The 26,808-nt window shown below is 38.6% G+C and overlaps 1 protein-coding gene across 2 annotated transcripts in view; it reads right to left on the bottom strand.

The window, feature by feature from the left end:
• ap3b1a (adaptor related protein complex 3 subunit beta 1a) overlaps positions 1–26,808 on the bottom strand; it is a 91,485-nt gene that overhangs the window by 39,152 nt on the left and 25,525 nt on the right. For both annotated transcript variants that reach the window (XM_041810989.1, XM_041810988.1), the window contains exons 7-21: positions 20,450–20,632; positions 19,408–19,563; positions 16,681–16,778; positions 16,501–16,555; positions 16,345–16,416; positions 14,346–14,408; positions 14,082–14,214; positions 13,849–13,958; positions 13,440–13,616; positions 12,798–12,984; positions 9,723–9,853; positions 9,053–9,197; positions 8,482–8,659; positions 3,694–3,847; positions 2,393–2,441 (exon numbers count right to left, since the gene is read on the bottom strand). In XM_041810989.1, coding sequence (XP_041666923.1) covers positions 2,393–2,441; positions 3,694–3,847; positions 8,482–8,659; positions 9,053–9,197; positions 9,723–9,853; positions 12,798–12,984; positions 13,440–13,616; positions 13,849–13,958; positions 14,082–14,214; positions 14,346–14,408; positions 16,345–16,416; positions 16,501–16,555; positions 16,681–16,778; positions 19,408–19,563; positions 20,450–20,632 — 1,891 coding nt within the window. The remainder of the gene's footprint in view (positions 1–2,392; positions 2,442–3,693; positions 3,848–8,481; positions 8,660–9,052; positions 9,198–9,722; positions 9,854–12,797; positions 12,985–13,439; positions 13,617–13,848; positions 13,959–14,081; positions 14,215–14,345; positions 14,409–16,344; positions 16,417–16,500; positions 16,556–16,680; positions 16,779–19,407; positions 19,564–20,449; positions 20,633–26,808) is intronic.

The following is a 26,808-nucleotide window of genomic DNA, read 5'->3' as shown; positions in this document are numbered from 1 at the left end:
CAGACATAATATCGCGTTACACATGTTGCCAATTAATTTCAAGTTCTACAAATTTTTGAAGGCCCTACAGCAGCTATCAGGTACCGGGTACCATTTTTAATTTGTTGTTACTCAACTACAGTCGCTAAAGTGTACAGCTGAAGCCAGGCAGGTTGAGTCAGATTGACATGGGATTATTTAGACCAGGATTGGGCGGTATCCATTTCTTAATATTGTCATACCCTCCCCAAATTTTACCGGGTATACGGTACTACCTGGGGATTGCCAGTGGGTGCTGAGATCGCGAAGCCTTATACTTAAACAATACTCACTTATTATTCCAAACCTGGATCAAAGACAGGGTGTCCAAAAATAATAATTATGATGCATTTATGAAGAAATGTATGTATTGAGCTTGAGATACAAGTATAGCACTGCCTAAGGCAGGGGTGTCAAACTTAATCATAGCAGGGGCCGGATTCTGAATTCAGGGCTAACCTGAGGGCCTAACAGTGTCACCTTTTTAACCATAAACTGTCAACCTTGTTTCACCAGTAATAAAATATGAAAAAAATAAATTAATAAATAAGCACTAATGATGAACAGTTTTGATATTTAAAAAGTTAAAAAGGTAAGTTTAAAGGCTCACAATCTGAAAAAAGTAAATTTATTAGTTCAAAAAGGTCAAAACATGAAACTGAAATTGAAAAATAATGTTTTTTAATGGCAAATATATTAGAAAGAAAGTCAAAATCATGAGTGTAAAAGGTCAAAATATGAAATTAAATTTGTAATCATGAAATTAAAAGTCAAAATATTATTCAAAATTTTAAATTGTGAGTCTAAAAGGTTAAAACTATGGAATTATGAAGTCAAAGTTTGGTGTTAAAAATATGATATAAAATACAAAATAAATGGTTAATAAAGGTCAAAATATCACTTAAAAATTAGAATTATGAATCTTAAAGCTTAAAATATTATATGAGAAGCTCAAAGTATGAAGTTAAAAGTCAAAATCCTAAGTTTGAGTCCTAATTGTGAGATGCTGAGTTGAAAATGTGAAATTAAAAAACAATTAATTTCTTTTCCCACATTCCTGACTTCTTATCTAAATATTTTTACTCCTTACTTTTTCATATTTTATGACTTAACAAGGATATCTTAAATCATTAAGGATAAGTTCACATTTCTATACTTGAGGAAATCTGCAGACCTCATACTGATGGGCCAGTTAAAACAGAAATATGAGATCATCTTGCGGGCCAGATTTAACTGTTCCACAGGCCGGATTTGTCCCCCGGGCCTTGAGTTTGACACCTGTGGCCTAAGGTGTTAATTACCCATGACTTTTTACAACCGTTAACATTGACACAGTATAATCATCCAATAAAAGGCATTAAAGCCTCAAAAAACATTTTTAAAAAGCTATTACAAATGTAGCGTCTGTAAAAATGACAATCAACTGAGACTGAAAAGGTGAACAGTGCTTCTACAGGATGTTGGAGACACAGAAATGATGACTTTTTTTTTTTTTACAGATGTAAAGGCCACACAGGAGAGGAAATTTTGCTTTGGAGTAATCTAATGTAAACCTCTGGCTTCATCTGAATAATCTGTTCTTAGGCATTTATTGTTCATCAGATGGCGATAGATGATAATCGCCAAACGGTTCCATGGATGAATCTTAAAAAGTGTTGTGTTCTCTATTATGCCTTGTTATAAAATAGTATAAAATCAATATTAACAGAAAACATCTATTTGTGACAAGTACAGCTGTAATAGGCTCATATTTGGCAAGTGATAAATGTATTTGTCCAGCTGGAGTTGGTCAAACACAGAGACAGATTTTTTTTTAGTGACAGTGTCAGGAAGAAGACAGGGATAAGGAAACTTTAGACCACTTTTTCCCATTTTCTCAATTGCTTAACAATGAATAACAGCCATAACAAAGGCAACGCAGAGACTGTTAAAATTTGTGGCTGTTGGGTCATGCATTTTTCTCTGAGCGCTTAATTTGGACAGCAGGACCTTCCCTTTACTTTTAAAGTTCATGTGGTGAACGTTATAAATTGCCTTTTCACACATCTAGCTGACACAAAACAATACTGACATTCATTTGGAGGAGTATTTGGGGCTATATTGTGGCCACTTCACAAATAAAACCCTATAAGTTAACTTTAGTTTGTTGTTTCAGCTCCAGAGAGAAAAATCTTAGTTGAGGAATTTGCTAACTTTCTCTGTTTGTAGTTTGGCAGAAAGAATAAAGTTGGTACCAGGGGTTTTTGGAGACTAATAATGCTAGAAAGTGTGAGTTTTGTGAACAGAATTTGTAATCCAACAAACAAAAATGAGTTAAAACAGACTGAGAGACCAAAGGGGGGCTGGGAATTTAAAGGCAGAAGACACAACTTACAGTCATCTAGATCCAGTAAAGAGACTTCCTTCTTCGATCTCACCTCCACCTGAAAGAACAAACAAACAGCAACACGATGACACATGAAGGCAAAGACCAGGTGGGAAAAAAGACGTTAAAAAAAACTACAATTTTTTTGCAATAAAGTGGTAAAATGGTTCAATTTGCCTCTGTTGTCCTTGCTGAAATTACATCAAAATTCAGATACTCATCATTTGTGGGCAAAGTTTGCAGAACATTCAAAGACAATTCATGATAACTGTTCGGCCACAGCAACTACACAATAAAGGATGTCAAGTGTTGACTAGTGGGAATTACAACACAACCTGGTAACTCGCACTTCAACAGGCCCAATAAAACACATTTAAATAACGAGCACTTTTATCGCCCTTTCTCCACACCCTCCTTCACAACCATGACTCCACACACGTCACATAAAGAACCATAAAATTCCACTCCAAGCTAAGCAGACAGGAGACAAACACGCAGGACGAGAAGACGGAGTGGGGAACGAGAGTGAAAACAAACAATAAAGTTAGAGGCCGTGTCTTATCAAATCTTCAGGTGTTTGTAATAGAGATGGAAACCTTGTTAGCGAGCGGAAATCTGCATGAGTAAGAAGAGGAGAAAGGGAGAGAAAGATGCATAATTCATAGGCCGTGTCCAAATGACAAACTGTATGAAATGAGAATTTCATAGAGCAGAGAGGGAGAGGAAGGGAAGCGAGGGATAATGGGATGGCTGTAACAGGTAGGGGAAGATGGTAGACCTGTAAAAGGAGGAAATGAAGAGGCTGAAGAGGAGAAGCAAACATGGGGAGAAAATCATATTCAAGAAAACTAAATATGATTTGTGTGGGGCAAAAGCTCTCTGGGTGATTGTGATAATACTTGGAGTTCATCTATTATTCTGTTTGCAGTCATATCAGACATTTTGATGACTCAAAAGTAGTTAAAGGTAGAATAAGCTGTCATAAAAGCTGATGTTAAAGTTAAAAATGCAACTGTTGTTGCTCAGTTTTGCAACTTGAAATTTAACATTTAATTTACAGTTAACACAAACAGAACAGCTTGTTAAAAGCTAAGTTAAAATGACATTAAATGAATAGTTAAGGTAAATAAATAAAGAGACCATGACATCTTTACACAATATTGTGATAGTGAGCTGCCAGATAAGTCACATGACTGATCAGCAGACCGTACCATTAAGATTTGGTCGTAATAATAGTCTGAAGCTCAGCTAAACAGTTTCTAACCTCAGATCAAAAGTAACTCACTACATAAACCAAATCATAAAGTCACCTTGGGCTTTGCCTTGGCTTCACTCTTCTTCTTCTGTGGTGTGACAGGGTCTGAGTCCGAGTCTTCTTCAGAGTCTGACTCTGAGCTGGATGAGCTTTCAGCTGACGAACTGCTTGCCTGGGGGACAGGTCCATTACCGTTTTCATCACTGTCACTGAAACACACAAAAACAGCAAAGTCTTCCTAAAAGGTTGATTCAGAGCAGGTAACAAAATATATGTATGCAAGGTACAGCTGCACATTTGCTTGATACAATTATTAATGTAGTCATCAAGATTTTTATGGAGAAATTAATCTGCAGTGGGACATCGGCTGATGTACTTGCTCTTATACTGTTGAAAATGTCAACTGATAGGTATGTAATGTACGTGAATGTAATGTAAGTCAAGACACCTTTGTGATAAAGGTTCCAAAGCCAAATCTGATATGAGATTATGATGACAGTTAAAGTGGAAGACATTGCCAATATGTGAACAGTTGAGAGGTGATGAATTAGTTTACTATTTAGTTTTGTTTTCTCTTATTATTTGTAATTTTTTCATTGCTGTTAATGTTCTAAAAGGCAATAAAAAGTGAATTACAAAAAAATGTCAGCTGATGAATTTCTACAAAAAGAGATGCACTCCGCTTAGCACTGTCAGTCCTTAGAACATGGCACAAGTGATGGTAGGAAGCATCAAACTTGACAGAAAAAAGTGGATTCACATAGGGCTGCTCAACTACAGCAAAAATCATAATCATACTGATTTTGATTGGTACTGAAATGCAATTACTTGTTGATTTTACAACATATGCAGTCTTTTAACCTAGACAGTAGACACTTTAATAATTTGAAAAACAAGCAATTAAGGCAGGCCCACACTACAGGATTTTAAGCCTGATCCATGCCACTTGCGTGTCGCGAGTGGAGTCTTGTTGCAAACGATTATTTGTCTGAATAATTCTCGTGTGTGTTGTCATGACGATTATTATCATGTCATTGCCTCCCAGACCCTAAATCGTACATATCAAACATTTATGATCTTAAAAATCTGAAGTTTTTGAGTACCTAATGTCAACATTTAAGACTTTCTAAACTTGGAAATTTCAAGTTTTGTCTTTATTTATTTATGATTTTTAAACTCTGAAATTCTGAGTTTTTTTCCGTGAACTATACGACTTAATGTCCTGAGCATGAAAACTCAAAGAAGACCATAACAAAGGTCCAGCATGGACATAAAAGTAGCAGCAATAGGTCTCTTTTTGGACTCGACTGAATTTGGTTCTGAAAATAAAAAACAAAATTCAATTCAATCTTAAAATAAAAGATTCTTACGAATTAGGAATGACAAATAAGAAAGAGCCTGATTTATTTCTACTCGAGCAAAGTGAATCTCTAATTTCCCATCCTCACTGAAAGCTTTCGCTCGGCCCAGTCAAAACAACACCAATCAATCTGTTTTTGTTTGTGAAATTAATTCAACATTGCATTGAGTCAAAAAAAAAGATTTCTTCCATCTTTCTCCTCTCTCCTCCACTCGCTCTGTCCCTCTTCAATTTGTCCTGATAATGAGTGTTTACTCCGCCTGCCTGGGATTTTCAGCCGTTAAATTAATGAGGGGAATTGTGACGGTAACTGGCTTTTTAACTTGGGCGATGATGAAAAGCCAGTATTAATTTGGCCTACAGATTTCATTTGCTGCGAACAGGAAAAAGTGATATAAATCACTGTGGGCCTGATTAGGCGCTGCCTGAAATGACTGGGCCATAATGAGGGCATTATGCTGTGTTTGTTGTGGAAGCACTGGGGTGAGCTGCTCTAATTACTGTGTGTATGTGTGTTTGAGCACTGGGGTGAGTTGCTCTAATTATTCTCTCTAATGGAGAGAACAGGGTCAGCAGGCGGCCTGTCACACACAGAAATCAGGTACGTTCTGTGAGCGTGTGTGTCCGTGAGCCAATGAAGGAGAGTGCATAAGAAACTAAATGTGCCGGTGTGTTAGAGAGAGTGTGTGAGCATATTCAGTAGTAATGACTCAAATCTCATTCATTGGTAACACCAGGCTGCTAAATGACCAATCAAAAGTCATTATCCATTAGCCATGTAAATGTGGGTTACGCTACAGGAGGAAAATTCTCCTTGATTAGATTGTTAATGGGACTCACACTAACGATATTCTAGCAGCTCTGCCAGCCTCGGCTGTGTGTGCACGTGTTAGAGAGAGACAAATAGAGACAGAAGAGAGAGGGAAGGTGTATTCACAGTGAAACAGGTTTGTACAGTGCTTCCACAAAGATATACAGGGTTATTTTTCCTTTAGATTAGGACTCAAATACGGGCGCTGAAATTTGGCTATCTTGGGTTTTCCTTCTTCTAAAAAAGATCTGTTGATCATTTTTACATAATTAACTGTGCATGATAAAAGTAAACTAGCTTAAAAAAAGGACTTGCATAGAAGTCTATGACTACTACTTGCTTTGTGGTGTCAATCACCAGGTTTTATCATGTAAAATACAACTTTAAAAAAAAAATTTGGGAGTCAACTTCTGACAGCAACTGGGAATCACAGTATCCTATTAAATCGTCTAAAAGCTATTGGGTTCTCAGAGCATGCTGTCATGTGGTTTGCAAACTATCTTACAGGCAGAACCCAGGCTGTACAGTAAGAGGGTGTTACATCAGAGGTAATACAAATCCACACAGGGGTACCTCAAGGTTCAGTTTTGGGGCCACTCTTATTTAATATTAACATCTATTGCCTTGGACAGAATGTTCCAAATGCTTATTTTCACTTTTATGCTGATGATACAGTTATTTACTGCATCGCACCTACGCCTGCTAAAGCTTTTGTACATCATCAGCATGCCTTTGATTTACTCCAAGATCAGCTTAGCCAGCTGCAACTAGTTCTAAATGTAGATAAAACTAAACTCATGTTGCTTGCTACTTCAAGAGCAACAAAAGGAACACCGAGAAAATTTTCACAGAAGATGGTCAAGAAATTGAGCTCGTAGCGTCTTTTAAAGGGTTTTCACTCAATTAAAACTTTCATTGTCTTTTAAAGAGCACATTCACTATGTTGCTAATAAGTTGAAGGTTTTACTTGGTTCTTACGGTGTGGACTTAATTTTTCCAACAGATCATTTTCCCATGCCCCTGGTAATATGCAAGGACATCCAGAGCACAGCCGAGGTTGACAGTCCTCCTTCCTGCCTGATTTTGCCCTCAGGCAGTTTACTTGCCACATCTACGCTGTACTTCAGCCTCATTTTTTGGCCTAAACATGCCTTAAGTTCTGCACAGTACTGTAGGTCTGCTGGTCCTGCCTAAAACTTCACAAACTTATCTGTATAGTACATATGGCCGATGTTTAAGCCCATATATCAGTTTTAAACATCAGCAGAAATGTTGATATCAGCACATACCTATATCATGCCTATAATATCACACGTATTTAGGGGGAGATGTTGAAACTTCTCATCATGATGTGGCACCAGTGTGCCACTGACTTGCATTGCAGGAGTTGGTGCTACAATGAATGCGTACTGGGTTTACCTGCAGTCTGTTTGTTAAGCTGAGAAAGGAGGAGGATCCAAACCCTGCTGTTGCAGCCAAAACCTCCATACTTTAGAGAGCTTACTGAATAACCAGCAAAAGAGGCCATTTCTGCTCTGACCACTTTTATTGAAAAATATTGTTTGATCTGCATGAATTAATGTACTTCTGTAGCATTGCTTAAGTAAAGACAGTGCTGATATAAATAAAAAAGTTTATATTTTGATAGATGTTCAATACAGGCAGGTGTAACTTTGATTTTTTTAAAGTCAACATTACCTCTTAGGAAAAGTAATATATTGCCATTGCAAAAAGCTGATATTTTGTTGCTTTTTGATCATGAAAAAAAATCTACAGATCTTCAGTCGTACATCGACCAAAAGCTTCCACAAGCAATAGGGAGTGGCCCATTCAAATTTACAGATCAACTGATTCTTAAGTCCTTTGGGTGTCTCTTACAACAGAGAGTCGAGGAGGGATACCGACAAAATAACATGAATACATTGGCAAGTGTGATTAAGATGCTACGCAGGAGTTGGCCTCAAAGTTTTTATAATATAAAAACAAGAAACCAGTAAGTATCAGGTAGCTAGGAATACAATTTTTGTTGCCCTGTTATGGAAACAAGTAATGATACTGTGTGATTTTTCTAGGATCGTATTGATGTTTAAAGTTTTGGCATTGTGACAACAATTCAGAATAGGGAAGTATTCTAACCTTTATATAGGTCATGTAGTAAACCCCATATTCTTTTTGAAAAATTCTGAACCAGCCCTCTGTCTTGAACAGAACTGATATTCCATTGAGATCAAGTGAATCCCTCCTGTTCTTGCTCACATCTGATGCCCTAGCTTCTTTGTCCTTCCTTTTATTTACAGAGAAACAAAGAATCCACAAACTCCAGTTCCTTCATGGCAAATGCCCAGGATAAAATACAGCATCTGAAGTTTGACTGGAGCAATTTCCAAGTGAACAGAAGGAGGTGTCATGCCAGCAGGTAGGTTGTCATGAAGACGATAAAAACAGCTGAAGTAGTGAACAGATGGGAGTTAGAGCTTATTGAAGCAGCAAAGCGCTGATCACATTTGTTGTTGACTGCAGCTCTGCAGCCTCTCACAAACTCACACCTGCCTAATTAGCTGAACGAGGAGGAGAAGAAGAGAAAGAAGCAGGAAACATCTGGACCCGGCTAACTCACAGAGAAGAAAAATGATGCTTTCACAGCCTGACAGACAGGAGGAGTTTGACTCTACCTTTCAGCAGCAGCGGGTTTGCTCTTCTTCTGTGGTGTTTTCTTGGTCTTTTTCTTCTTCTTTTGGTCTGAATCGGACTCACTGGAGCTCTTTTCAGATCCACTCGAGCTCTGTCCAGAATCACTGGACGTCTTTTCTGACTCTTCGCTGCTTTCCTCCTCGCTCTCACTGCCAGACTCTAAACACACAAAACATACAGAACATGCACATCAGTCCAAAGCCTGATGGGGTTCACTTCTTTGTCTAGCAAAAACCTATTCAAAAGGTCCACAAAGAATGCATCACTCCCACAAATAGCACCAGCATTTATGCAGAATTATCACTCGCTATTTGCCCCATTTTAGTATCTTATCCACAAAGGAATATGCACGAATCATGTACTTGCAAATCAACAAAGTTTGACAGCTGAGTACACTCAGAGTGAGATACATAAGCCTCTGTTAAACACTTGTTTTTAGAACTGAAAAAGCCTTTAAAAGAAGAGGCAAAACATCTGGAAGAACCTTAACCAGGGGTGGTTGCTCCTTTGGGATAAAGCTCTGGGTCTCTTGGCACTAAACAAAAAACAAACCTTCACTGCTGCTGCTACTGCTGCTGCTGTCTTCACTCCCGCTGCTCTCAGACCCTTCCTCTTCCTTCTCCTCCTCTTCGTCTGAGTAAAACTTATCAGATTTGGCCTTCTTGGCCTTACCGACTACTGGGGCCCACTCTTTAATCTGGAGAATGAAAAAGAGGTGAATAAACATCTTGGATTCATAATCGAGGTGTCAGTGGACAGATAGTTTTTGCTTTGTTGGAGCTTAACATGAAGAAAATTACCAGTTTCATTCAATAATTGGAGAAAGAGACAAGCATTTAAAGCAAAGAGTAAACAGTAATCCCTTTAATAAGATGCAGTGGACTGACTTAAAACTTTTTTCTGTTATTAGTTCTGTCATGGACAACAGAATTTTAAACTATCTTTTCTTTTAAATCAACACTATATTTAAAACTTAGTTTGTTGAACTTGTTCCTTGCTTTATTTTTGTTTATCATTTATCAAAATCTTATTAGCTGACTCAGAGTAATAATGATAAAGCTTGAGCTGGTTCTCAAGAGTAAAAAATAATCAATAACATTCCTCACTGAAAAACAAAGCTCTTTAGTTTTTCTTTTCTTAAAATCCAGACAAATAAACACCTAAGAAGTGGATGATTTTGGCCTGTTAGAAGAATAGCTATTAAAGCAGGTGGATTTCTTACCGGCTCAATGACCTCCACGTTCCTCACTGACTGGTCCGGAGCCACTTCAGGCCAGTCACAGAGCTCCTGATATCCTGTGGCTTTAGTGTTCAGGCTGTGAGAGAGGGTGCCCAGCTGGAAACGGTCTCGATCTAAAGGCAGAGAAAAGATAACTCTGATAAGGTTGGTTGGCTGGTTCAATGGAAAATAATCTTAAAAACAGTCAAGAACATTTCCTTAAAAACTTAAGTGAAACACAATTTTAAATGCCATGCTTAAAGTCCACCTGAATTTCATGAATCTCATACTTTAATTACAGTCAGCTTCATTGGGAATGAATGTACTGCTACCTCCCTATATTCAACAGATTTGGGCTGTTGCAACAAATTTGCATCAACAGAGAAACTACCCAGATGAGTCATCCAAAGTTGAAATATTTACTAGCTGCCTTCCATTAACTGCATCTATTAGCTCATCATCCGTGCATAACATGTGCAACACTGATTCAAGACACATCTGACCAGTTGGGGCAGTGTAATGGCACAGAGGGTATAGCACAACCAATTTAACTGACAACTCTCTTTTATTAAGCCAAAGATGATTCAAAAAGGCCAGCTCTGGCTTTGATTGTGGACAAAAAAAGCAGTCAAAAACACTGTAAGTTTGTACACTCAAGCTTAATTAATGAATTTGATGATAAAAACTTGGGATGCATTAGTTTAACCCTCAGAGCCCTAAGCTATTCTTTAACCATCCTGTCTGGCCAGGACTTATTGTCTTAAAAAGCCTGTTAAACGTCAACTCTGTGGTGTACAGTCGAGCTTTAAATGTCCCTTTTTTTCAGGTCAACCTGGGCTTTAAGAAAATGTGTGCTGCAGCAAGGTCACTGGAATTTTAAAAAGTTATAAGACTATAAAGACAAAAGAAAAGGCTAAACAGACATTAAAGATTAAGGACGACTAAGGTTTGTTTTTCCACAATCTTGTTCTCCCATCTCTTGGGGACCAAAAAGTGAAACAATAATCATTCTGTGACAAAAGTCTCCTAAATATTCACATATTTACAAGAAAATTACTTGATTTTTTTTATACCGGCTGATTATGAGCTATTATTCAAAGCAGTACATGTCTGCAGTCACACAGAGGGCCACATCTCAGGCTCTCTGTCTCTTTTTCTCTCCATTATGAGCTACTTAGGCCGTCTCCTTCAGTTTCAAAGTGTTTGCACATACGCTGTTTGGCAAACCACGATGTGACGACAGAACAGCCTGCCATTGGTTGTCACAGACCATGTGATGTTTTGGCTAATGCCAAGCTGGCATATGAAACAATTTAAAATGGATTAAAAAGTGGATAAAATGCATTTAGTATTGGAGTTACTGTTGTGAATTTAAAATTAAAAGACACCAGAAAGGTACCCAAGTTCCAGCCTTGCTAGAAAAGCTACCATAAAAGCTACAAATGTGTGGATAGTGTCATTAGAATGGCAAAACAGAGGGCTTTCAGGGACTAAAAAAAGTAAGATGCTAAGATTTATGGTTCAAAACTTATTTCACTTTTAATAACATGTAGCTCTTCTTGTGTACAAGACAAACATCAGCCATGTGGGCACGAACAGATATCAGAGGTGTTTTGTTTTGCGAATAATTCATTGCTGATATTAAGCACATCCACCTGCTGATTCAGTGAAGTGATTTGGCAAAAGAAGTCACCTGTTGGACAAACTCTGGTCTGTTTTCATGGTCAAACATGAGAGAAATTTGAGGGGGGTTTACACTAAAAGAAGTGATGAAAGAAACATTGGCATCTGTAAACTTTCATCTTAAACATCGTTTTCAGCATCAGCCTTGATTTCTATAATCATCACTTATCAAAATGTTTTTCCAGAAGGTTTTAACAATCAAAGCCAGTTGTTACTTCAAGTGCTTTTGTTATGAAGAGCCAAATCAGGAAATCTAGAGTTCTCAGTAGCAGCATAGGCAAAAAGGCAGGTAGATGTTTAGGTATGAAGAAACTTAGATGTACTTTATTGATTCCAAACTGGGAAACTGTGGTGTTACAGAACCCATAACAAGCAAGTAAGGTAGCTAAAATACACCATTAATGGCATCAACAAATATGAAGAAGAAATATTTAGATATACATGCAGTTATTTATCTTAATCCAGTTCATCCAGCCTGCAGGTTTCAACTATGTGATGCAGCTTGAATGTGTTTACAGTGTGTAGACAATCTCTAATACTATAATCCATAAATAGTCACTATTAAATAAGTCCTAAACATAATTTAGCTCCTTTAGATGACAAAGTCATTGGTTATGGAGAAATCTCATATAAAAATTTGGAAAACTTTTAATTATTTTCCCATGGCAGCACAAGATTTTCCAGCTTTTTCTCTCATTTTCCATGACTGCAAAATTATTTTGAAGGTTTTTCAGGATGTGTCAGAGCCTTGTTAATGAATGAGTCAGTGACTAATATGGCAGTATACATTTAGACACTTTGAATATAAGCTCTACATATCCTGTACCTCATCTCAGAAGCTTTTAATACCACTTTTCACTCTCCTCTCCCACACAGGAGAATAATCAGTGTCTGTGCCTGGGGAGGTAAGCTCTAGAAACTGTGCTTTGCTAACCAAAATCAGAAAAAAGAGTGAATATTAAGAATGACAGGGATGGTTAACGCTCTCCATAAACATCCAGTAGGTGCAAACTGCCTCTGAATTTTAATGCTGCAGGAGGCTGTTTCTGCAGCTTTTGTCAAGGAGGGAGCGAGAGAAGAGACAGCTAAATGAAGGAGATTTTTTCTCCCTGTGAGTGTCTGAAAAAGGTTAGCATTAGCTCAATTATTTACCCATCTCATTAGTCCAAGGTAAAGGGGTCTGACCTAACTGCCCTTCAGAGAGACAGACGCAGCTGAATAATAAAACCACGGCCTGATTCAACTTTGCATACTTCTTCAAATGGAGCCGAAGGATGAGAAATAGATGAATTACCAGAGAGGGGTGGTTTCTAATCTTAAACACTTTGTCTATAAAGATACTTTAATAAGTTTCAAATGAGAAAAAGGGGTTGTTTTTGGACACTTATGAAGTACCTTTGAAGGAAGACTCGAGTACAGGGGCTGGTTTAGGGGCCAACAGGATGCGACGAGCATATTTGTTGAGGGCGCCGCTCTTCTCATTGGGAACTATCAGCTGTCGTATGAAGCGAGTTCGGTCTCTAATGTCGTAGTTTTGGTCGTATTTACCAAGATTCAGGATGTACTGGGTCAACAGCTTGGTCTATGGAGACAGAGAGAGAGCATGTCAGACAGTAGACAAGGATAATCATCATTTTGTGAGAAAAGAAAATGGATCTGAAGGGGGCAACAATTAAAAAGTAACTGTAAAGTTTGGATTTTAAAGCATAGCCCCTAAAGTTCCTCCTTCTCTAACACCACTGGCACATTAGGAGAAGCAAAAGTGTAATTGTGCTCATTTAATGAGGCCATTTCTGGGCTCATAAACCCAGCTCAGAGGCCAGAATCACCCCATCTCACCGAATAGGCCTGTAGACACCACACTGTGATGGGAGATACTCCATTAGGTTAAGGACATCTCAATCAAAGCTGTATATTTAAACTGGGCACTTAGATTCCTTCTAGTGCTCACTACCTGCACAAGAGAAGTATAAAAAGGCAGAGAGAGGATATCTTTCTCATATTAAACACAAATCTCCCGGTAGCAACATTTCTTACCTGTTTGGAGTTTGTGAGGTAAAGCTTGGCTGCCAGGTTCACCGTCTGCAGCTTCACAATGTCTTCCTCTGCAGTGAAAGTCTTCGCCATCTTACGGAGAACATCAGGTGCAATTTTGGGCACCCTCTCACAGTACTCCCCCATCAGCCACAGGATGCTGGCTCGGGCCATGGGGACCTGTAGGTTTAGGTGACAAATCAGAGAAAAAAGAAGGAGTTAGTAAAGGGTGGTAGCAAAAATACTAACAAATTTGGATGTAGATGGCCTAGCGTTTGGGTAAAGAGGCTGTAGTCAACAAAGCATACAGCTTGGGCTTAAATCTGACCCATGTCTTCTTTCAAACTTAGCTGCTGAATGAATCAATATTGACTGATAATAAAAAACAAACACCAAAAAAAAGTAGTCATACAGTTATGTTGTCGAAGAGCTTGGCCATGTGTTTGATGATCTCGCAGTGCTGGGTGGGCTGAGTCTGAAGCAACTTCTTGATCACGACCACGCTCTCAGCCACGACCGTCTCTGCATGAAGACAATACACCAAGCTCTCAAAACAACACCCCACATCAATGTCTCTCTAACACTACAGAAGGACATAAAAACAACTGCATCTATTTAAATGTAATTTATTTTAAGGTATCTTACCATCTCTGTTGGAAAGCAGGAGCACCAGACCATTGAGACACGTGTCCGTCACTTCTGAGATGTTGGTAGCACACCTGCCGATGGCCTGAATAGTTGCTGCTGCAAACGCCTTATCCTGGCTCTTCACGTAGGTCTGAAAACAACACAGGATGAAAACAGTGAAATGAGGATCTCGAAAACTTAACACAAAACACAAACCCTTGAGTTGATACTAGTGTTGGCAAGTATTTTAGTTACTGGTAAAGAATTGGAACAAAAACAAACCTGAAATTCCCTCAGGATGGTGGAGATGTTGGCTTCATTGGCCAGGTTGGTCAGGATCTCCAACTACAAAAATCATGAAAGAGAGGTTAATCTTAGGTTAATATAAGGGGTAAAGAAGAGGATACGCTTGGTAAATGGAGTTCAGAGAGATGTTAGAGCAGTATTACTCAACATGTGGCACTTTTATGTCTAAATTTCAAACATTATTCCCCCAAGAATCCTTAAAAAAGGGAAACTTTGACCTCAAAAATGATCAATTTTAAGTCACATTAATCAGTTTCTTTCCCACACTTATACAGTAGGTTTTAAATGTCAAACTTAATTATCAGCCTTTATTTCTGGTCTATTTTCATGGCCGTTCTTTGCATTTTTTTCCTCTTTTGTCAGTTTTTTGCTACTTTAAATCAATTTTTGCTACTTTAAGTCCATCTTTGCCACTTCTTTTTGCCACTTTTCGCTCATTTTTTCCACTTACATCATGCTTTTTTGCAATTTTTTTCCCTTTTTTTAAATTTTTTGCCCATTTGAGCCGCCTATTACCATGAAATGCAACTTTTTTTCCCATTTTCACGACTCTGCGGTTTTTTGCCCATTTTTCCCAACTTTTTGTGGCTTTTTGCCCATTTAAGTCACTTTTCACTCTTTTTTTGCTACAGATTTGCCACTTTTTGACGTTTTTGCCACCTGTAACTCATTTTTTGTCACTTATCACCCATTTTTGCCACCTTCTGCCCTTTTTACCACTTTTTCCTCCATATTTTTGCCCCTTTTCACCCATTTTTTTCCTTTGAAGGCCTAATCTGACCCTTCTCACTCATTTTGGCACTTTTTTTAACCACTTTTTCACTGCTTTTGCTACTTTTATTTTCTCTTATTGCCACTTTAACTATTTTTGGGACTTTTACCACTTAGATTGCGGCTCTTGCAAAGGTACAATATTTTTCAACAATTTGGCTCTTCGGTTGAGCAGGGTTTAGTAACACTGTGTTAGAGTCTTTGTTTGTGCGGTGTATATCCATTTATAAACCTGTGATGGTACTGTTAGGAAAAATATCTAATTGCTTTAAGCAATGGAAGAGATTTGCAAGGACATTTGGACAATATTTTGCAGGTTTTCAACCTTTAAGCTTGTTTCCACAATGAAAAAGTCCTCTTCACTACTAACTAAATCACTATCCTAAAACTTGTGGGATCCATGGGCCCTCAGTTGACTTGTTGCATTGTTTGATTTCCTTTAATTACTTATCTAATACACTTTAAATCCACTCTGTGTGGCTTTTGCAAAGTAAAAAATGATTTGTGCATCTGGTTTAATGCAATTTTCTACTTCAGCTATGCACACAATGACATGGGATATACGTCATATACACCTGGGATACACCCCATAGACCTTCTGTCTGTCACATTCATTTCAGGCCAATGAGAGCAAGAAAACATTGGATGCAAAAGGTGAAAGAAACCACATAATTCAAGTTCAACAGGCAGCTATTATCATTGCTCACTCTCAGTGGAGCCAGTTGGTAAATTAAACTCTAGAAGCAGCAGAAGTTGACCAGAAGAGGAGCAAAACAAGACAAGCTTTTATTGCCATTGTTTGCTCTTCTTTTAATAAAAAAAAAGTTAGCCAGTTCTAACAATTTTGCTGCAATAGCTGTATCCATTCTAATGTCTTAACTGGCTGCCTTTTTTTACAGGCTTGCAGTGCAACTAAACCAAGGCTGTAGTTACCATCTTTTTCTCCTCAAATGATGCTGACTGGTCTGGTCATAATCTGACCAGGAACCAGTCTTTCAAGGTTACTAACAAATATCCTTTCTACACATTCACCAGCCTGAAACTCTCCTGCATATCTTTCCCACACTTGAAAATTAATACTACAAAATCACAAGGATGTTAAATTATTTCTGAACCCCGATCCCCAAGCTTAAAGTCTTGCAGTTTTATTTAAAAACATTAATATTACAATATGTGAATACCACTCTAATAATCTGGTAGTTACCTTAAGTGTTTTGATGTGTGTGGCATCTGTAGATCTCACGTAAAAGCTCTTCATAAAGGGTTCAAACATTCCCTGTGTGGAGACAGGTCATGTTATTAGTTAGAGCAAATAGTGTGACATTATCATTGTTTTGTTTTGTTTGCATGCAGACTTTACCTTCCTCTGAATGGACATGGTGGCAATATTCTGCAGCACAATGTACTGCACCTCTCTGTGCAAAAAGGAAAGAACATATCAGGCGATAACACGGACGCACAGATAAATTCCAAGTCATTAGTTGCAGCAGACTCAGGAGGAAGCAAACAAAGAAATGGTGAATATACTGTACTGTTTTACCTGTGACTTCTCAGCAGACGAACCAGTGACTTTGTGACGATGCTGACCTCATGCTTGGGTGCCAAGTGCCAATAGAGCTGAGCAACTGACATCACCACCTAAACCAAACATACATTACATGGATTTAAACATATATGAATCATAGAGCATTTTATTTATTTTTCTTGCTTTTCACTCGTTTTGTTTGTCTGAATTTCCAACCGCCAGTATTTGCTGAAAACTTTGTATTTTATTTCTCAACTAAATGGATTTTAACACCGCTAAAAGCAAAGAGGAACTTTAAAATGCTTTGAATTTTTGTTATAATAGCACTTAAGTTAACATCTTAATCATTTCCACAGCCTCTACAAAAGCACTCATGACACAACACCATGAGAGATTTTTCAGCAGGGCTTTAAATAGTATGCGGACGTGTGTCCGTCGTTGCAGGCAGGATGAACGGGTTCAGGCGTCTATGAAGATGGAGGATGTCAGTGTTTTGTCGCAAGTAAAGACACAGCATGTCACATTTTAATCAACACTTTCATTTGGGAGCATTTTTCCTCCTGCTGCTACTCAGCGACAGAGACCTTGAGGCTCCTGGGTGATGGAGATCTGCACTCACCATCTTTTTTCTTTCCTCAACCTTAGGGGGGGTGAACCACTGCAGGTTTGTCAGCATGTTTTGATAGGTTCTTTGTTTTTTGTGGTAAGCTTTGCATGTTGCTTTGTGTTAGAAAGTTGATACTGAAATAGATTACAGCTGGATAGTGTTTTAATTAGTGTGCTTGAAGGAGATTGTGTTTATGTGCTACTTTTATCTGTCCGACAGCAGTGAGAAACGGGCAGCAGCTACATTCAGGAGCCTTAAACTCTTAAATAAAGCTATATCCATGTTTTCACATAAGCAACCTTCCCCAGGGCCTACAACTTTTACAATAACTCTGTGGTCTTTAACCACAGGGACCAAGGGCTACATCAGACAATATTCAACCCCAAAAGATTCCTCATGTGATGTGGCTTGTAATACTAAGAATTTCTGATTGGTCGAGCACTCTCAGCAATTTATAACCTCAACCATTTACAAAGTCTGAAGCCTAGAACCAGCACTCTTTAATGCTTGTGCATCCATGGGATAAAGGTTGGGAGGAGGAGGGTCACTGGTTCAAGCCCAAGTTTCGACCAGTGTATAAATTTTTTTTGTCCCCTGACATACCAGTAATTCTGGAATAAGCATAAGTCACTTCATATATGAGCTGAATGCTATTTTTTTTTTAGTCTCCCAAAAGGGAAAATGTTGAAAACTGCTGTTCTGCAGGACAATTTCCATTTCTTTCTGCAAAGTCAACTACATTTCTGTGGAGCTGTGCCTCTCTTTTAGGCCTTTCAGACCAGCAGGGCTCCATGCTAGTTCCAGTTCCTGAACCTAATTTTGAACCTGCTGTCACGTTCAAACTGGTTCTGAACTTGAAAAGTTGGTTCTCAGCTGGAACCAAAAACAGTTGGTTCTTTCTTGGGAGCCATGACATCATAAGCAGGCACATCACATTCTAGGTTGTAAGGACAAACAGAAAATGAAGAAAATTGGTCTGCTGGGGAGACAAAATGTGTGGTAGTGATCTGGGCATCGACAGAATTCCAGGTGAAGCTGGAGAGTAGAACAAGGAAAAGAAAGATACTATTACCGAACTTGCAGAAGAGATAGCGACACCAGACCAAATAATCAATTAACTCAAGAAACTGAAGGAATAGCGGGACAGCAGGAAAGACTTGGGCCAAAGTGGAGCTGGATGTGGTGATACATGTTCATCATGTCACCCCACTTTGGTTCTGCTTAAACTGGTATGAACAGAGGCTGGTTCGCCATAAGCAATAAGGTTCTGAGACTCCAGAACAGAATCAAAACCAGAACCCTGCCTGTCTGAAAGCACTATTTTAGTACCGTCTGTTTTTATGGAGTTTGCACATCTACTAGCAATACAATAGTTTAGCGTTCAGCCCGTAGTAGTAGTTGTTGTAAGCTGCTCTAGCCTTCTTTACCTGCCACTCTTCTTTAACTGGGTGGCCTTTTCTGTCAATACGGCAATCTACAAGGTTGATTTACTTAACAGTACACTCCCATGTTTTTTTCTAAAATGCAGGATTATTAACTAACAAAGGAGAAAAGCAATTAAAAGTGGCCCCAACCTCAGATGGCCTGGATTGTGATGTTATGTCCAGCCCATCTTTAGCAGGAAAGCAACCACTTGCAGTACACAATGAACTGGATTAGTTTTGGGTGCAGTGAGTGACAGTGGCCACATACATGTGTGGTTATGACTGTCTCAGGACTTATAATGGCAATTGGTCACATCAGTATATAGGACACAGGCAACTTTTGGGATGAAAAAGATGGATGTTTAAAGTGTGTCATATACTGTACTCTAGACTTCATGTTATGTGTGTCTAGCATGATTGAAAACAGAGTAAAAAACAAAGAATTTCCCCTCGGGATTAATAAATTACGACTACACCTTCTTTTATATCGCTGGAGTTTTAGAAGTCCTCATAGATGAGTAAAAGCTGTAGTCTAGGCCCTATAAGAGATTTTGCCTCCAAGAGGTGATGGATATTGAAGATAGTGTCAAAAAGAGGAAGTTTTCAGTTCCTTGAAATGTAGTTTAAAAGGTAGATCTTGAAATAAAAAATTATGTGTACTTTAGTTGGAGATCTAACTTCTGTCAGTGTTTAGTCGTCTAGCTCACTCACAGCAGTGTTCCTGCTCTGCAGCAGAGGTTTGGTGTTCCTGAGCAGCAGTCTGTGATCTGGATCCATGACGTACGGCTTGGCTTCTGTCTCTTCTTTCTTCTCCTCGGAGTCGGACTCATAAAACGCTTTCTCGTTATTCTCATCAAACATGACACCCTAAAACACAATCAACAAAATACAACACACTTAAATACTGTCAAGTATTGTTTATATTAAAGCCAATGGCACTCTGCAGATACAGCTTCTGTTTATAATGTACTCACATGTCTCTTTTCTGAATATCATGCATATCAGACACCGTGTAAGCTGATAAAAATATATACTTGTTTGATCATGATGTGCTTATATTAGCTGTAAAGTTTATCATCCTCAAATTACAAGAAGATAAGTGTTCCCCTGAGAGATACCTTTATATTTAAAGGGATATTTCAGTGTTTTTGAAGTTGGGTCATATGAGGTACCTAGCAGTAGTAGCGGCATCTGCCTCCAACGATTTCAGTGAGCATTGCTCATTTAAGGACACGCTGGTTGTACCCGGCAGGACGTTTATACAGTTGGGTACAGTTCTTCCTGGAAATTAGTGAGTTTCTGGTAAAAATGGGCCACAAAACAATGTTGAAAAAAATGTATGGAATACCAAAAACCTTTAAAAGTTTTTTTTTTTTAATATCCGGAATTCCTGTGTGTTTTTGTCACTATGTTGCAATGCAAGAGCATGTTAATAATATCTGGAGGCTAATGCCACCACTACTGCTACATACCTCATACAACTCAACTTCAAAAATACTGAAATATTCCTTTAAGGATAAGCCCACTAATGGTTGGTTTAGGTAGGTCTCTTTCTTTGATCCAAATCTGCACAATCATACACTAGTGCAGAGCATTTTAGCATGTAGTTCAGGTGTCTTTACAATATTTCACCTGATGCAGTAGTCATTTTAACATTGCGAGATCTGCTTAAGGCAGGGTTATGGAGATTGGACATTATGGTTCTTGGGATCCTATTCCTCTTATTTAGTCCTCGGGCTAACAATTGACTTACATCCTTCCAGGGACTTGTAAACTGCGTTCTGGCATAGCGTGTCAGCATGGAGATGATGACCACCTGTCCCCACTCCTCCACATCCACCAACAGGTTACACAGCTTCCTGTAGTTCTTATGGATCAGGTCGATGCGGTCTGGACACACTTCTTCAAAAGCCATCACCACACTGCCGGCCACAAGCTACAAAAAGAAGAGATGAAGAGGATAAATATGCAGGGAAGCACACAGACAAAACCAACTCATGAGGGAAAAGCTGGTTTCTCCATTTGTCTGCAGCATTAACATTTAACTTAACTGAACTTGTTAAGAGAAGCTGATTTGTTCCACAAACTGAATGAATACTATAACTCTTAAAGAAAAGTCATAATATACAGACTCTGGGGAAATAAAACACCAGCTATCAGCGATGACCCTGGTCAAAAACATACTATAATTGCACTTAAAAAAAACATAATGCCAATTTACATTTTGATTACTAAATGCACAGAGCAATCTTTAAGTAGTAAGTTTGTTAATTGGAAGGAAAATGTTTGAGTTTTAACTTTTAACTGACTAATTCTAAACAACCCTGTGATAGAAATCAATCATTGGGAGTGTTTCAGCTGTAAATTATTTTTTTCCTCAGGTACAAAACTCATTTTAGGTTCAATTTACGGAGAAAAGAGGACAAGAAGGAGGCAGCCGCAGCTGAGAGAGCCAATAATCAACCGTGTTTTATTGGTGGAAGGAAAAAACCCATTTGGCTGTTGCATGCCCCCCTCCCTCCCACTACCCAACTGCCTGCTGGCTCTGTGACTGACTGAGCGAGTGAGTGAGTGACATGGCGGTGTATTAATATGCAAACAGCATTATCACGGGCAGGCGAGGGTGAAGACGAAGAAGAGAAGGGGAGCAGAATCTGGTCTTCCCAATTAAAGCCTTCTGGCCCCTGGTGGCCCTGTGGGAGCCCGGTGCATTTACCCATCAGCATTGTCATGAGCCTGCATTGATTGTGTGTGAGAACATGTGCGCGTATGTGTGGGTTTATGTGTGTGAATGGCTGCTGGCTGTACATTCAGAGAGAAATCCTGACTTTAAACCCAAATGACAGTTAGCTTTTCTGACATGAACACACCAACACTGATGAACAGATTACCTCAGGGTCAAATAAGCACATTTTATGTTGTCATGCTGACTCTATGAAGTCAGATTTACTGAGTGAGCCACAAAGAAATTCCCTGTATATTCAAGCAGAGAGGCAGCTAGTGAGCTGAAGTAGTGTAAGGACAAGGACTGCCTTTGTGAAGAAGACAAAGATGAAGAAGAAAACGATGAGGAAAAAAAGAAGAAAGTGAAGACATAGGCAAAGAGAAGAAAAGACAAGGGCGAAAAGGAAGCTAAAGAATATGAAGATAAGAAAAGGACAAGGAAAAGCCAAAAAGCACAACCTCACCATCGAGAGAGGAGAGAGACAAAGCTGGATCTTTAAAGAAGACAGACTACGTGCACCCACTGCAGCCAACCAGAGGTGGAAGCAGAGCTGCACTTTTAACCACCTGTCCTTTATATAAGGACATCAGAGACAAGTTCTTTACACTTTTCACCAGCAAACAAAACAATTTACCAGCATCAACAATGATTAGAAGCTTCCACATCTGCAGGGTGAAGGTCAACAGTGTGCAGATGTTGAACCTCAATCACTACAAGCTACCATGAAATGGACTTTCGGCATATTTAAAAAAAAGTCAAGATTTTCTACTATTTTCAAACGATGAATTTAAAAGTTAAACCCAGATTTTTGATACCAACCATAATACTTTTTTCTGTCATTAATATTATCGTAAATTTGTACATTGCTTTGGCAATGAAACTGATGTTTTCCATGCCAATAAAGTCAATTGAATTGAACTTAAATTGACAAAGACGTTAACAAAAAGGCAAAGAAGGAGGAGAAAGGTAAAGAAGAGGAAAAAAAAACAAAGAAGACAAAGATGAAGTGAAAAGATGATGATGAAGAAGATAACAAAGAGGATAAAGACGAAGAAGACAAGGAAGAGAAAGGAAAAGGAGAAGACAATGACAGACGAAAAAGACAAAGCTGAAGAATATGAAGATCACAATAAATGATGAAGGTGAGACAGGTGTGAAGACAAGAAAGAAGAACGCAAAAGAAGAAGGCAAAGATAAAAAAGGGTGAGGAAAAAGAAGGATCAAGGATATCTGTATTATCCCCATGGGGCAATTTGCTTCACAGCCAGCAGTTCCACACAAACAATTCCTCACACCAGAGGAACGAAAAAAAAAGGTTCACATAAGAAACGTCCAGACACATAGGAAACAATAGCAATGGCATTAAAATAAATAAGTTATAGACAATTTTGGAAGACATTTTAACAAACACATTCAGAGGAAAAACTGTCACGCAGTCACCATTCTCTGCTGCTGCAGAGGGTCCTTTGGTTCTTCGCTGCTCTAAAACGGTAGCCCGTGCATGACGTGCTTTCCTGCAGCAAAGAAGAAATGATTTCCGGTAGGGGTGCACTGATTGATCAGCCAAAATCGGTATCGGCACCAATTTCCTTAATTTTAGGAGATCGGCAATCGGCCGATCCTTGTAAATAAGATCGGTGGATAAGATCGGTTTCATATGCCTCTACCTACTAAAATGTGAAAAATCAAAGACTAAAGGAACTGATATAATTTAGTAGTTTGGACAGCAATGCTTTAAACTTTTCATTTATATTTGAGAGAACTACCTCATGTGCAGTTAAAACAAGTTTGTATTGTTTCACGTGTATAGTTCAATGTTATTCAATAAAATAAGACTGGAACATTAAAGGTGTATGCTGTCAGTTATAAAAAAAAAAAAAAAATCGGTATCGGCCAACACTGGAATTGGCAGATCAGGCTTTTTAAAGATCAGTGATCAGCCAGATAATTGCAGTTGGTGCACCCCTAATTTCCGGTTTATAGTGCTAACAGTTAGCATGGCTAAACAAAGCAAAATATAAAGCTAAACTAAACAGTATTAGATCAGTGCATAACCGCGCGTACTTGCCGATACCATTTTAAGCAGTATCAGACGTATGTCCGATACTGTATCAGAACAACCCTAGAAAATTCAAATGTACTGGTCTTATCAGTTATGCTAAACATACATGGGATAAAACTAAAAATACACATGCACAAATAGCCTAACTTGGCACCTCTCCAGGAAACTGACCAACTCCATAGTCCATACAGGTTTATGATGCTTATATATTTTGTTCAGACAGATAATCTTGAAGCTGACATGCTTTTTGATATATTTTTCAGGTGGTTTTATGCCTTTATTAGGACAGTTTAGAGTGACAGAAAATGTTGGTAAGAGAGAGAATGTGGGACATTACGTAGCAAATGTAAAGGGGTGAGGTGACTGCAAGGACTGTAGACTCTGCATATTGACTAAATATATTCAAGGCCAAAACTTTAAGCATTTTTACAGCCTGAAGCAAAATGTGAATGTCAGATTTGATGGGAAAAATTGAGGTGATGATTTTTAATGTTGAAATGCAACAGTTCTAAGGCCATTATTTACTGATTTCAGCCACACTTTCCTGATGAAGCAAGCCAAATCAATGCGAACAAGGCGCATTGGTACCAGCACAGCTTTCAGCCTATCAGCCTGTCTTTAGGAGATTGGTTTCTCAGCCATCAAACTTGCACAAGAGTGCCAGAAAAAACTAGTCAAAGTAATGATGCACCAAATATAAAAAATCATCACTTCTGAGTCATGCAGCAGATGCACAGCAGGTAGTTTCAGTTATTTCTGCAAACATATTACACTGTAGATAAACCTGCTCAAGGAAGTCAATTAGAACAGACACTTCCAGCGTGCACTAGTGTGTATTTTTACACTGCTTTCCCCAGGCGCCCTCCCTGTCGTCCTCTCCCATCTCCAAGGCTATTACAGGCAGCGTCTTTTCTGAACTCCTGGATCCTTTTTGCAAGGCTTTGTGCATTCTCCACCCACTTCCCCCATTAGACACACGCTCCAAGGTAAACTACATGCACCATCAACAAAACTGACACCCCAATCTATGGAGTTCATAGCCCTCCTCCCCCTCCTCGACCATATTATCTACCCTGCGTGACAAGCTGGTAATGGAAAAATCACACTAAGCAAATGGTTCTTCTAATAACAATAAATTTCCTATAAAATTATGAAGGGCCCAAACCGTTTCCTTGCATCTATTTTGCTATGAATTCTAATTAGGGTGCCAGAGAGGCAGAGAGTGCTGGGTCATCACGCCAGAGACAACGTGCGCCTTTTTGATTGATGGCCCGGTGTGGGGTCGGCCTATCCTCCCTTTCACTCGCTACTCTTTCCTCCTCCCTCCTTTTTCTCTTAAATTAATGGGCATCTCACCTAGCCCCTAATCATAGTACCCTCCTCCTCCTCCTCCTCCTGCCCCTCCTCTCCGTTCTCATTTCAATTTTGCAGAAGGTGCAGGGGGAGGGAGGATGGGAGGGATCGATCATTTATCTTGTAATGGCTGGATAATAGATCCATCACGGTAAAACAGCTGCACAAACTCCTATGTTGTCTCTGTCATCAGGCCTTCCCATTTTCTCTTTAAAGCATCTTGCCTATAACACCCCGCCACCCCTAAACACCCCCCCACCCCCCTTCCCCATCCTTCTGTATGTCACAGCCATTTAACCAAACAGGCCCATCTGTAAAGGTAAATGTCACGAGCGGCTGAGACAACGAGACAGGGGAACAATAACCAAATGTTTCCTTCTTCCAGCAGCGTAGTGACATTAGGATTTGGCTAGATGAGTGAAGTTAAACCGGGTCATTAAAAGCAAAGTGGGGGAGTATGAAAATGCAATGTACCTTACTTTTGTTAGCTTGTATCTAAGCTCTGTGCCCCTAAAAATTTGACTAATAGATAGACGTCATTATACTGTAGGTTCAAATGGGTTTGTATTCAAGTTGGCTGAACACCTCATAAAGACAAATTATTTATCCTGCAAAAACACCCAGGTGTAGTCCCATGTTCTATTTTTCTAGGGGTAAAACTTACATGAACTGACTTCAGTTGAGTGATATCAATAGGGCTGCTTGTGTAGTGCATGTTGGATAAGTCATATGGCTTAGCAGTGAGCTTGATAATGCTCAGTTATCATTAATAAAAAATAGTAAAAATTATGGTTCTAAGTGTTAATATCTTAATGACTAAACAAGGATAAAACTGAACATATTAAATGTGTTTCATCACATTAACTAACCTATTTTTTGTACATTAAGCCCACAGTAGTTATAGTAAAGAATCAGCAACTGAATACTTCTCACTATAGCATCATCTTGTTTTCACAGCGATGTTAAGTAAGGACAATAATACTATTTTCAATGTCTCACTTCACTTTAAAAAACTCGCAGACAGCTCGGTGGACAAATCAAAAGCAATCTACACCTTGAAACATCAAATATTTTCCTTTTTACCCCTCTGTTTAGCTATTTCAGAATGAGAATCAAGTTTATTGACAGGTATGTTTTCCCAGTTAATGCATCTGACTTGGTGTTTTGTTGCAAAAATAAAATAACAAAGGAAGAACAAAAATAGTAAGAGGCTGTAAAACTGCAGTACTTGTCCTGACTGGGAACTTTAATTATACTCTAACAAGCTTCAGCTTCAATGCACAAAAACAGTGTTTTAACACTGCCGTAAATCTGGACATATGCAGGAGTGCATGTACAAAATGATTCATTGAAGTCCAATGATCCTTGACAGAAATGACAGCATTTACACTTTCAGGAGATTTATGTTACCCAGTTAAGGTTAACAATTGAGCTAAGAGATATGCTAAATAAATTGTTCTTCCTTATGTTTTTACTTTGTAATTTTTACTGGCTTAATAAGGGCACCTGTTGCTTATCTGTTGCTAGCTCTTTTTTTGGTTGTGAATTTCAATCTACCAGAAGTTTTTTATTTTATTTTCAAAAAAACTTTTTTTTATCTGAACATGAAGTATAGTACACTTCGTTAAGAAAAGTAAAAATGATAAAACTTCTGAAAAATGTTAATGCTATCATATTAATCAGGGAACACTGGACCTCAGTAAGTCAATTTGTACATGCACTCCTGCATATTTCTTATTGTGTAAAAGTGTTAAATGGTGAATTTGAGAGAATAAGAACTTTAAAGCTGCCTCCTCCCTCAGAGTCATGGTTTCAGACCATAATGGTGTAGCAGTGCAGCGCTGATTTAAATCATACTTCTGAAAGTTAGGATCATAGAGTGCATTTATTTGCATTCATGTGAATCCTAAATCAAGACACTGGGAATAATTGCCTCAAATTGTCAATATGGACTTATGCCCTTTTCATTCAA

Source organism: Cheilinus undulatus, linkage group 17 (genome assembly GCF_018320785.1).
Source record: "Cheilinus undulatus linkage group 17, ASM1832078v1, whole genome shotgun sequence".
Taxonomy (NCBI): Eukaryota; Metazoa; Chordata; class Actinopteri; order Labriformes; family Labridae; genus Cheilinus; species Cheilinus undulatus.
This window is presented reverse-complemented; position numbering and strand designations above follow the sequence as displayed.